This window comes from Podarcis gaigeae (assembly GCF_964106915.1).
Source record: "Podarcis gaigeae genome assembly, chromosome: 12".
NCBI lineage: Eukaryota > Metazoa > Chordata > Lepidosauria > Squamata > Lacertidae > Podarcis > Podarcis gaigeae.
The window spans coordinates 11,172,637-11,185,765 of NC_139688.1; the positions used below are offsets into that span (position 1 = coordinate 11,172,637).

Consider the following 13,129-nt stretch of genomic DNA (forward strand, 5'->3'; position numbering starts at 1 on the left):
GCTGACAATCTTCTGCTTGAGGCAGCAAAAAATTCCCCGTGTCCCCCCCTCTGCACTTCACGTGTATAAGATGCCCCCAGTTTTTTTACATTGTTTTAACGTAAAAAACCCTAGTCTTATACACGGAAAAGTACAGTACAGTGGTACCTCGGGTTACGTACTTAATTCGTTCCGGAGGTCTGTTCTTAACCCAAAACAGTTCTTAACCAGAGGTGCGCTTTCACTAATGGGACCTCCTGCTGCCGCCGTGCAATTTCTGTTCTCATCCTGGGGCAAAGTTCTCAACCCGAGGTACTACTTTCGGGTTTGCGGAGTTTGTAACCCAAAGCATTTATAACCCGAGGTACCGTACCACTGTACTTCTCAGGTAGGGGTCTTAACATCAGCATAGAAATCTAGGGAACCTGTGGGGAACCTCCAGCTCATGCACCTTTCTTGACGCCCCCCCCCACAAGAGGTCCAAGATCAGTAGGGGCGGGACTCAGTCCTGCTGGGTGTTGCTTCACGAGCACATTTCAGAAAAGCACTAGCAAAGCAGGCCCCTGCAGAGAGCAGGATTGACGCTCCTGCCCATCAATTGAAGAGTAGAGAGTAGATGAAGTAGATCATTCTCTCCACCCCCGTAGAACAACTCTGACAGGTAGACAGAACTGCCCACCTGTCAGTCACCTGCTATCATCATAGCATCAGATGGCTGTCAGGTGGGGAACTAGGCCCCCCTGTCAAAGTTGGCCCAATCTGACCAATGAGGCCAAAATGGTTTTTCACCCCTCAATAGGAGGTATGCACTCCCCTTTAGAGAAGAGAGCGTAATCATGATTCCCCTAACTGTAACTGTTATCTGAATTAGAAAAATATTTCTTTCATTAATTTTTTATCCTGCTATTCCTCCAAGGAGCTCAATGCAACAGTCTGCCCGGCCCATTTTATCCTAACAGCAAAATAATTTAAAGACTTTGTTCAGCCAAAGACCATATTCATGGGTGTATGAGCAGGAGAGAAGATACAAGAAGTGGGAATAATAATAATAATAATAATAATAATAATAATAATAATAATTTATTATTTGTACCCCGCCCATCTGGCTGGGTTTCCCCAGCCACTCTGGGCGGCTTCCACAGAAACCAAAAATACACTAAAATATCACATATTAAAATCTTGTGCCCTTAGCATTTGGCGCACACAAAAACCTCTTGGAACGACTTGTTCTCACTTCCAAGAACAGCCTCAAAAGCCAAACTTTAGTCTCTCTTCCCAGCTCTCACCTCGTAGGCTCGTGAACCGGTGACCTCAGCAAGTTTCTGACCCCCTCCAACAGCTTTTTCCAGAGAGCAGCACTGGGCAGTTGTGCTGGAATCCATCCAAACAGGGCTGTTGCTAACTGAAAAGCAAGACTATCGGGGATGAGAAAAAAGCAATGTCAGAAAAGTGGTCAGTGCCAAACCAGCAAGCTGGTTTAGGAACAATTGCACAGATCTATTTTGCATGGGACGCGGGTGGCGCTGTGGGTTAGACCACAGAGCCTAGGACTTGCCGATCAGAAGGTCGGCGGTTCGAATCCCTGCGACGGGGTGAGCTCCCGTTGCTCGGTCCTTGCTCCTGCCAACATAGCAGTTCGAAAGCACGTCAAAGTGCAAGTAGATAAATAGGTACCGCTCTGGCGGGAAGGTAAATGGTGTTTCCATGCGCTGCTCTGGTTCGCCAGAAGTGGCTTAGTCATCCTGGCCACATGACCCGGAAGCTGTACGCCAGCTCCCTCAGCCAATAAAGCGAGATGAGCACCGCAACCCCAGAGTCGGCCACGACTGGACCTAATGGTCAGGGGTCCCTTTACCTTTACTATTTTGCATACCAACATGTAATTACAAGAGGGAAGAGACCATGTGCAAGTCTCTATAGCTGGCCAAAAAAGTTTTCGCTACATCACTCTCTGGTCAGAAGCAGATGCAGCCGGGCAGGAACTGCCTCCTTTCATAGCCCGAGGCAGCGCAAAATGAAGCAAGATGTGTCAGCCTGCAAAGGGAAAAGGTCTGCCTCTTTGGCAGCATCAATAGAGGAGGGAAATGCATTTCTCCTATGAGACAAGTACTTAGGACCCAAGGAAAAGGCTGGATTTGGATGATGCAGATGGGGAAACCTGGTTTAAATGTGATGTCATGGATGCAGAAGAGGGGTGGGAGGCGCCAGCTGGGGAACCGCAAAGGGAACCCCCAGGGGAAGAAGGTTCAGAGCCATGGGACTGGTGGTGGGATGACAATGCGTGGCCAGAGGGAGAAGAGGGAGCAGACTAGGAGGAGCTGAACAGGGTTTAGTGAGCAGGAAGAGGCTGTCGCAGAGAGCAGTCCAGACTCCAAGGCAGGAGACGAGCAGGGCCAGGTAACAGAGTAGAGGCAGGTTGCTGAAGAATCCAGGGAGTCTCCTCCTGCTGCTGTCACCAGCTCCCCTCCTCCCTGGTCTCCCAGAACATGTAGAGAAATGAAGAGGGCAGAGCAAAGAGAGACAAGACGGTGGAGTCTTAGGCTGCTGGGAACTGGGGTAGGAGCATTAGAGAGCAGTGGGAAAGTGCGGACCTACAGTCCTCACAACTGCTTCATTGGGGAATCTACTGGGAAGGGTTGTTGCGATCACTAGGCCTGTGCTCTTTTAGTTTCTTTGAATGAAGAGTTAACTTCATTCATAAAGAGATGCTTCATTCATAAAGAGCCGGGTGTTTTATTGTTTTACAACTGACCTTCACCTGACTCCAGCTCCTGACACCCATACTCAGCCAGGAACTTCACCCATCATGCTAGGAGCTGCCAGAGCATCAGAGTTCAGCCATATCCAGACCTGGGGTCTTTGCAGATGGAGCAGGACTCTCCAGCAGATCTCAGCACCACCTGCAACCCTGAGGAACCACTAGATCCAGACACCCCCCCAACCATCTGGATTCCTGGCTGGCTCTCAGAACCCCCTTCGTCACCCACAGGGCCACAAAAGCGGAGGACTGGCAGGAGCTTCAGAGCTGCCAGTGAAATGCCTGGATCGCTGCACATGAGGCTACTTGGGAAGTAGAAGCGTATGGAAGCACCTGCCCAAATCAAGATCTGTCCGAGAGCCAGGAAAGGGTGACACCTCCAGCTCCTATGTAAGCTCCCAGCCTGAGCAGCTTTGCTGATGAAGCAGCAACTCCCTTAACAGCTCCAAGCCTTCCTGAACCAGGAAAACAGATATAGTTCTAGAAACCAGGAACCAAGGTTATGTTCATGGCCTCAGCATGTGATGAGCCACTGAGACTAGAAGGTTGGAGCCGTTCCCTGAGCAGTGGAGTTTGCAGGTACTGGTTCTGCCCATGCAAGCTGTCCTCTGGCTCCTCCAAACAGCAAAGGCTTTAAAGGCATCCTGTTCATACACCCACCACTGTTATACACTTCTTGTTCAGAGGAAGAAAAAGAAAGCATCTTGTCTGCATCATCATTTGTGCTTATCCTTTGCTAAAAGGAATGCAAAGCATGCTTCAATTATTTCTAAAGTCAGCAAGGAGTTGGGAAAGCGAGCCACTAAGGGTCAGTGAGCAAGACTGGACTTAAACGTCCTTCCAAGCTCCTAAGATAAGTTACCTTCAGGGACTGATGCAAAGGAAGATCAGGCAATAGGTTTAGTAAAACAGAGTTTGCACCTTCTTTCCAGTAGACGCTTCCATGTTGCTGTTAAGAGAGCAAAAGCATAAAATAAAAGCAGAGTGGCAAGTTAAGATTCATAGCTGGATTTCCACCAAATTTAAAATACACTTGCATGCTATTAGAACATCAGTAATGGTGCCTTTTGGACACGGGTGGCGCTGTGGGTTAAACCACAGAGCCTAGGACTTGCCGATCAGAAGGTCGACGGTTCGAATCCCCGCAACGGGGTGAGCTCCCGTTGCTCGGTCCCAGCTCCTGCCAACCTAGCAGTTTGAAAGCACGTCAAAGTGCAAGTAGATAAATAGGTACCGCTCCGGCGGGAAGGTAAACGGCGTTTCCGTGCGCTGCTCTGGTTCGCCAGAAGCAGCTTAGTCATGCTGGCCACATGACCCGGAAGCTGTATGCCGGCTCCCTCGGCCAATAAAGCGAGATGAGCGCCACAACCCCAGTCGGCCACAACTGGACCTAATGGTCAGGCATCCCTTTACCTTTAATGGTGCCTTTTAAGGATAATAAAATAAGTTTGAATTCAAGGCCATTTTCTTTATCACAAATCATGCCGGTAATGGAGGCTCCCCAAAGGCAGGGGAACACTCCCAGATCGCTCCCGTTCTACCTTCTAAACCTCCTTGCTCAAACCCCTATTCTCCACAGGCCTCAACGGTCAGTGCAAGGGCTCCTGGAATTCCACTTGCAATGGTTCATGGGATTGCTAGGTGCTGTTTTCACACCTTTTTGCCCTTTCTGGGCTCTTTCTGGGCTGTTTTTGCAATTCTTAAAGTCACTTCTGGGTTTGGTGTGATGCATGTGTGCGAGGTAGCATGTCAATTGGCTGTTGCCTGCGCATGCAACCCAGAATAAAGGTTCTACCACTCTCTCACAAACACACCCCTATAGTTTTAACTGACCTGCCCAGCTCCAGACAAAGCTTTCACTCCGGAGAAGTTAAATCCAGAAGACTTCATCTTTTCCAAGATCATATCCAGGGCCTAGAAGAACAAACATGATCAAGACTGACTGCTGCACTCCAGGAAATTATGAATCCCAACAGGCTTCAGAATTAAATAGGTAGATTCCTGTCATCAGTGACAGAGAAGGAAAATGGAAGAATTGGATAATCAGTAGAAGGTCTCTCGAGAAACTGAAATGATTAGCATGCTGAATAAAAGCATTTTTCAGATGAAGAGAGGGGGGAAACCTTCAAACAAGTTTAGTACACATGCTAATCTTCAGGGCCAAACTAAACATCACAAATACAACCTTCAGATGAATAAATCTTCATCTATTAATTTCAGTCAATTAACAGTGCAATCTTAACCAGATATACTCAGATGTAAGTTATATTTACCGTATTTTTCGCCCTATAGGACGCACTTTTTCCCCTCCAAAAATGAAGGGGAAATGTGTGTGCGTCCTATGGGGCGAATGCAGGCTTTCGCTGAAGCCTGGAGAGCGAGAGGGGTTGGTGCGCACCGACCCCTCTCGCTCTCCAGGCTTCGCGGACCTCTCCGCAAGCAGTGGGAGCGCTCCCACTGCTTGCAGAGAGTTGCCTGCATGCCGAAGCCTGTGCGCGCTGAGCTCAGCGCGTCCAGGCTTTGCGGACCTCTCCGCAAGCAGCGGAAGCCAGCGCTGGGCTCCCACGGCTTGCAGAGAGCTGCCTGTTTGGGGACTGGGGTTGGGGGAAGCTCAGACCTCCCCCACCCCAGCCCTGTGCCTGGGGGGAAAATAATTTTTCCCCCTTTATTTCCCCCCAAAAAAACTAGGTGCGCCTTATGGGATGGTGCATCCTATAGGGCGAAAAATACGGTAATTCAATGGGGCTTACTGCCAGGGAAGTGGGGTTAGGATTCCAGCACAATCTATTAAACTTGAATGCAAAAAACAAACAAGCCAGCAGTTCTGAAGCAAAAAGCACATGTTCTTTGTTTCTACGATGATGCATGCTTGCTTTGTAGCAGGCATCATCTTATAAGAAGCATCCCTCTGATCTCTCACAGCCAGGAAGCCTCTTCCATAATTGAAAAACTGCAAACTGCAAACGCTAAATACTTGAATTAAAAATTGTGCAGAAATAGAGATTTAAGCCTGCTGTCCTTTTTCCAGTTGAAAGGGTTAGAGTAACAAATCAAAAGCCATTGAATAAATTAAATATTTCCATCTTAATTACCATGAATCTGCATGTAACATTACTGTAATCCAACAATTTATTCTCTTTTGCAAATGCCTTTGGGAGGTGGCAATTTGCAGCAGAGGAAGAGGCATGAAGGGAAATACCACATATGTTTCCCAACCTGACTGTTTCAACTACAATTTCCAACCATCAGCAGCTGCCTGGGGTTTTCAGACCAGCATATATCACACAGACGTGGATCTGGGATTCTTTGGCGGGAAAAGTAGAGTTTCTGTGGGAAATGAAGAGTTAAGCACTCCTCCCCTACCAGCCTTACACCTTTTTTATTTCTTCTCCACATAAAACACACCAAAATACCATAGAATCTGAAGGAAGCAAGAGGGTCCTGCCATCCAACCCCTTGCAACACAGGACACTTTTGCCCAATATGGGGCTTGAACTCACAGCCCTGAGATTAAGAGTCTAGTGCTCTACCAACTGAGCTATCCAACTTTGCTCAACTTTGAGGTGACAAATATGCCTTGAATCATAGGGGAAACGTGCCGCAGAACAATATCATGCCAGCACAACCCTTGAAAGCAGGCACATGCTGGGAAAGTGGCCATATTAACATCTGGGCAGTTCTGCTGTGCAGATTTGCATGGCACATGGCTGACGTTCAACCATCTGCTGGACTAAGCTGAGCGCAGCCAGTGTGAAAACGGCAAAATAGATTTGCACCAGCAGACAGGCAGTGCCTAAAAGAAAATTTATGCATTTCTTTATCAATTTCAGAAAAGTGTATGTTTCACTTGATTAAAATGTTCTTCGTTCTCAGATGTCTGTTTCTCAGAAGAACAAGAAAGAACCCTCAACACAAGGTGAGAAACGCTATCATTCTAGCCTGGTTACAATGTGCTTATAGCAGCTGCACACTGTAAACTAAGCAAGCAGCTTCTTGGTTTTTCAGAAGGCCAAGATCTGTGGATGCACCTCTGAGGGGGGGAATTTCAGGCCCAGGAACTGAAGGACATCTTCCCAGCCTTCTCTAGCCACCCCTCAAGGCTCTCCCCAGGCCATCCCACCAACACCCCAAGCCACACCTCTCACCTGCTTGTGGTTGGTTGGAAGGTGTGCTTGAACTGTGATTATGCCTCTTGGTTCTCTGGATTGAGAACTGTGTGTGCCCATGTGTGTGTAGCAACCTCTGAGTTTTGCATGGCTTATGTTTCGAGGCACTATGCACATCAGCGAAATCACATATAGTTGAATCCCATTTAAAAAGCCTGCAAACACCCAGTTCCGCCCCTGTTCCACCCTTTGAGTGATGCTTCAGTGAGCTCTTTAAGATGTTTCCAGGTTACTTGTGGGTTTGGTGCGATGCGCGCATACATGGTTGTACACCTATCAAACACATGTAAATGGCGGGCTGCCTGTATTTCTTTTTCATTACAGTGGTACCTTGGGTTACATATGCTTCAGGTTACATAACGCTTCAGGTTACAGACTCTGCTAACCCAGAAATAGTGCTTCAGGTTAAGAACTTTGCTTCAGGATAAGAACAGAAATTGTGCTCCAGCGGCACGGCGGCAGCGAGAGGCCCCATTAGCTAAAGTGGTGCTTAAGTGGTGCTGTTAAGAACCTTTGATAGAAGACAAATTGATCACGAGTAGCCATTCCTGGGACAGTGATGGGGACAGCTTTACCTCAGCTTCTGCATCTTCAGCCCCACCCCTCAATTAGCAAAGTATCATAAATAAAGCAGACAGAATCCAGAGAGGAAAGAAAATCCTGAAAACACTCTGCTGAAACGGAATTAAAACTGTAATTTGAGGAGAAAGTTTTTTTGTCATTCTTATTTAAGGCCTTGTACATAACAGGGAGACATTCAACCAAACAGACAGAGGAGAAGGTTCCTTCAGAACTACACAGCCAGTCAGAGTGCATGTTACCTTCATGAACATCATGCCACTCTGCCCAGTTGCTAAGCAACATCTCCATTCCCATGGTTAGATGACCCTTAACACTAACAGAGGTAACCCATATGGAATGATGATCCCTGCTGTTACTCAGATGGGAGGCGCTCAAAGCAGACAGATTTGACTAGCAGTTAGAATTATCTGTAGCATCCATACCCTCTGCTAGGTGGCTCCAGTTCACGTGTAAGTCCCCACCCTACCCATGGTTAAGCCATGGTTTGGCTAAGCAGTACATCCAAACTCGGACTCAGACAAACCTCAGTTATAGCTCCAGACAAATCACAAACCATGGTTTGGACATAACAATAAGCCAAACCATGGCTTCACCATGGGTAGCACAGCAGTGGCAGTTTAGTTTCTCCATACTAAGAAGTCCCAAATGGTGCAACCTTTCTTCATCAAGGAGTTGCTCCATCCCCTTGATTGTTTTGGTTGCCCTTTCCTGAGTCTTTTGCAACTCTACAATATACTTTCTGAGGTGAGGCAACCAGAACTGTACACACTACTGTACATTTCACTTGTCAGTTGGCTTTATTTCCAGGGGAAAAAATAATGTATCTAGGGATGGGGTATAAGAGCTAAAATGGCCACTCAAAAACCTCCAATCTTCGACAAACGAGAAAAAAAGCAGAGCCGAACTGGTTACTCTTCCTCAAAGAACAAACAGATAAAAAGCAAGAAAGAGTAATGCAGCTTTCAAGTGGTTAAAGAGTGTAATTATGTCAAAACTCAGCTTAATCCCAAACAACGTCGACATCATTTAGAAATTAATGCATCTGTTATCACAAACAATGATACAAAATGTGACTACTTAAAGAAATGAAGAAAAAGAAGAAGAAACATGATCCAGGAAACTGCAGCGTCAAAAGGATCCTTAACAGCATTCCAAGTGAAATAGAAAACAAACAAATTATAAATTGTCTGGCAAATGTAATGGTTTCTTGTGTAAAGTAATTTTAATAATGCTGAGCTAAGAAGCTGAATCATCTAATGACACAGACAGAGCCAAGCGACCAAATTTAAAAACAATGGCAGCTCCTAATTAAGAAGGGAAGGGATTTGCCCTTCCAAGTTACAGTCTCTGTACTAGGTAATCACTTTGCACTCCTGCTACTGTACTGAAGGATCTGGAGTGTGCACAAAAGATTTTGGAAGTAAGCACAGGCCCTGCTCTGCTACCCAATGAGAGGGGCACACCATTACGCATTTGGGTTTCATTTCCATTGTTACGGAAGGGGGGGCATGTCTTCTTCACCTTCTTCACTACAATATATCCATTTATTCCCAATTGTCAATGTCAAAGGGAACTAAAATTTATAAAATCCATATCCATAATCCCTCAAGTAAGGTGTCAAGACCCCAATCCTGTCAAAATCACTCTGCCAAACCTTTCCTCCAGGCACTGCCAGGTGACAGACTATGCATACACTCAGGAAGCGCTTATCTGCGCATATCTCCAGCTCTGCATATTCCCCCCTCCCTCCTCCTTATGTTAATCCGGTGTAGCTCTGCATATTCCCCCCTCCTTCCTCCTTATGTTAATCCGGTGTAACCCAACCTCTCCTTAATGTATTCATGATGTAATCTGTGTAACCCAACCTTTCCTTAATGTATTCATGATGTAACTGGGATGTATTTTGCACTGTATTCTGGGACATGGAGGGAGTTTCAAAAGTTCATGTCACCCCTTTCTCGCTGTTCAATCTCGTCTTGAACCTGTTGCGCAATAAACCTTGGATCTCCGCATTTTGCTCCTGTCCGGCTGAGCTCATTTTCTTCCGCAGGGACCCGCAGACACTTAGTCCGACGAGCTGGGTGGCAGTGTAGCCCCGCACCCAGATTTTAGCCGTAACAGTTGGCGCCCAACGTGGGGCTCGAACCCACAACCCTGAGATTAAGAGTCTCATGCTCTACCGACTGAGCTAGCCGGGCTGGCAGTGTAGCCCCGCACCCAGATTTTAGCCGTAACACCATGAACAACAATCTATCCCTCACCCAGTCCTGCTGAACTTGTGATCCCCAAGACTGACCACAGACCAGCAGCCACTTCTTGTGACCTGATAGAAATGCTTGAGGAGACTGTGTTTGGTTGTTCCCGGAAAGCAGCAAAACTAGAAAGTTTATCAAGGTCCACATGGGCTACCATACATGGCTGCTGGGCTGCATTCAGTTTGGTAGGACATCTGTGAGGATACCTGAACAGCAACTATGTTTAGCATTAGCCCAGAACCACATAGCAAGCACTTGCAAGGACATGGCAAGCATTTTCAGAAGCAAAAAGCTGTCACAGCAGAAAACTACCTTTACACCACAAGGCCACTGCTAATACTGGTCTGATTCCCATCTCTAGTATGTACTAGTAGAGATGTAGCAGATCAACAGATAATCATCATACTGTAAGATTCAGAAGTGCAGTAAAGATACTTCTAAAACCTTTTGAGCCCCATGCAGCGGCTCTTACAATTTACTCAAGACCACCAAATGTACTTCATTGCTGAGTAATGACCTGAATCCGGATATTCTAAGTGAAAAATGAATTATGTCATCCGCAGCACAGAATAGAGTCAACCATAGTTAGAGGTAATTCTAGATCATTGCATCTTCCTTGTTGGCACAGAGATTTTGCTAGGCCTCTATTTACATAAACCTGAGCAAACAGGCAACGTGTCATTTTGAAAAAGGTAATCATATAGGGCAAAAGACAGGAGGGCAAATGGGGAGAAGGGAGAGGATTGGAGCCAATTGCAGGAACCCGCCAGCCTTCCTCTCCAGGCACTGGCGACATTACTCAAACATCACTTACCTTCACCCACATTAATACAGGAGAAGTCACGGTCAGTCTGTCACTGTGAACATGGACACCACCTTGAGTGCTGCAGGAAAAACAATGCCTAGGTGAATAAAGCTAATTCATTACTTCACTTTGCATTTTCCCAAATAACACACAAGTACTCTCTTGTACACAGCAAGGACAGTTACCCTTAAAAATCCTAATTGTCAGAAGAATGCAAAAAGAAAACCTAAGATAGTGCAGTGTTACTAAAAGAATACTTTTAAGCACAGCATTCTATGATCCTTGAACAGGATCTGCCCAACCGCAAGTACTCCAGATGCAGAGGGAATTTTAATGCCAACGCAGGTTTAGACCAAATTAAGCACAAGTGACGAAACATACCCAAATTCTGGAAGATCTTTGTCAAAATTGACACTGTCCTCATGGATGACTCGCAGTTGTTCATCTACAGCAATTACTTTCAGCTGGAGAAAAGAAAATGTTGCTGCTGCTGTTATTTATTTCATTAGGATTTGCTTCCTATAAAGCATCTCAAAGTACTGTATAATAAAAACATGTATAAAACAATTGTATATAGAAACGGTTAAACAATCATTTATACAAGAAGTAAAAACAATTACATATGCAAAAAACAGTAAAAACAATTACATAGATATAAAAACAATTTCAAATGCAATACAGATACCTACAGGTATCTTCCAAACAGTGGCGTGCCTTCTAGAATTAATTATATCCACTGGTGTCATTGATTCTAAAATGCATGCCTCCATTTGGAAGAATCAATAATTTCTGTGTGATCAGTCACCTAAAATAGCAAGTAGCTAGTTCATTCTGCACTTCATCCCATTCTCCAGAAACTGATGATCCTTGATTAGTGCTCCACTTCCTGGGAGCAAATTAGAGTTTCACTAAGGAAGTACTGAAATTCCCATGATTAGTTCAGAAAAATGCTTCGTGTTTTCCCATGAGTGCCCCTGCCCTTCTTCCTTCACCACTGGCCCCTTCTTTCTTTTCACTATTGCTTTTTACAATCTTGTTTTTGTAGAGATCTTCGCATTCATAAAAACCTCACTTCTACTCATCCTGTCAATTTATTGGAGAGGTGGGATGGGAAGGAAAAAGATTGCTTCAGTTCTGACCCTACATCACCTTAGCTCAGCCTTCCCAAAGCTGGTGCCCTCAACGTATTTTGGATTTCAGCTCCCATCAAGCTATTTGTAGTCCAAAACATTTGGAGAGCACCAGGTTGGCAAAGACTGTTTACTTTATGGTACTTATAACTGCATTTCTATGCCACTTCTATCTGGAGTCACACCTGTTCCATAAAGAAGGCTGATCGCCGAAGAATTGATGCTTTTGAATTATGGTGCTGGAGGAGACTCTTGAGAGTCTCACGGACTGCAAGAAGATCAAACCTCTCCATTCTGAAGGAAATCAGCCCTGGGTGCTCACTGGAAGGACAGATCCTGAAGCTGAGGCTCCAATACTTTGGCCACCTCATGAGAAGAGAAGACTCCCTAGAGAAGACCCTGATGTTGGAAAGGATTGAGGGCACAAGGAGAAGGGGACGACAGAGGATGAGATGGTTGGACAGTGTTCTTGAAGCTACCAACATGAGTTTGACCAAACTGCAGGAGGCAGTGGAAGACAGGAGTGCCTGGTGTGCTCTGGTCCATGGGGTCACGAAGAGTCAGACACGACTAAACAACAACAACAAATGCCACCTTTACTCCAAAGAGCTCAAGATGGCATATATGATCTCCCATATTTTATCATCACAACAACCCTGTGAGGTAGCTTAGGTTGCATGATTAGCCAAAGTCACCAAGTGAGCTTCATAGCTGAGTGGGGATTTGAACCCTCGTCTCCCAAGTCCTGACGTGGGTGGCGCTGTGGGTTAAACCACAGAGCCTAGGACTTGCAGATCAGAAGGTTGGTGGTTCGAATCCCCGCAACGGGGTGAGCTCCCGTTGCTTGGTCCCTGCTCCTGCCAACCTTGCAGTTCGAAAGCACATCAAAGTGCAAGTAGATAAATAGGTACCACTCCAGCGGGAAGGTAAACGGCGTTTCCGTGCCCTGCTCTGGTTCGCCAGAAACGGCTTAGTCATGCTTGCCACATGACCCGGAAGCTGTATGCTGGCTCCCTCAGCCTGTAAAGTGAGATGAGCGCCGCAACCCCAGAGTCGGTCACGACTGGACCTAATGGTCAGGAGTCCCTTTACCTTTACCTTTACCTTTACCTCCCAAGTCCTAGTGTTTAACCACTAAACCATGCTGGTTCTCTGTTGACGGCATCTTGAATGAATTAGCAATTATTGCTTTGCACCAGCAAGCTGTCCTTATTTCTAACCATTGGGCTCCTGCCGTCTGCACCTACCACCCCTTGAAAGGAACTAAGACCCTTCTTTCTCACTTGCTATTTATGATCTTTAGAGAGAAAGGAGTATTTAAATGTTTTCTAAAAAGTGTAACGGCAGTGTCCAAATGAAAATGCTATCTAGTAATATGAACTTCTCCCACTTCATCAGTTTGGTTGGGGCTATAGGAAAGTTACAGTATTTTTTTAAACAAAAATCTGCAGGTA

General features: G+C 45.9%; 1 protein-coding gene across 8 annotated transcripts in view; it reads right to left on the reverse strand.

Annotated features, from left to right (window-relative positions):
* The window catches only part of XYLB (xylulokinase), a 116,672-nt gene that overhangs the window by 101,710 nt on the left and 1,833 nt on the right, over positions 1–13,129 (reverse strand). For 5 of the 8 annotated variants that reach the window (XM_083704190.1, XM_083704185.1, XM_083704187.1 and 2 more), the window contains exons 1-6: positions 11,235–11,328; positions 10,927–11,009; positions 10,555–10,624; positions 4,571–4,651; positions 3,600–3,686; positions 1,266–1,394 (exon numbers count right to left, since the gene is read on the reverse strand). In XM_083704190.1, coding sequence (XP_083560316.1) covers positions 1,266–1,394; positions 3,600–3,686; positions 4,571–4,651; positions 10,555–10,624; positions 10,927–11,009; positions 11,235–11,315 — 531 coding nt within the window. In that variant the 5' untranslated portion in view covers positions 11,316–11,328. Of the gene's footprint in view, positions 1–1,265; positions 1,395–3,599; positions 3,687–4,570; positions 4,652–10,554; positions 10,625–10,926; positions 11,010–11,234; positions 11,329–13,129 lie in introns of those variants that run through there. The other 3 variants (XM_083704186.1, XM_083704188.1, XM_083704189.1) reach the window with 2 other exon arrangements.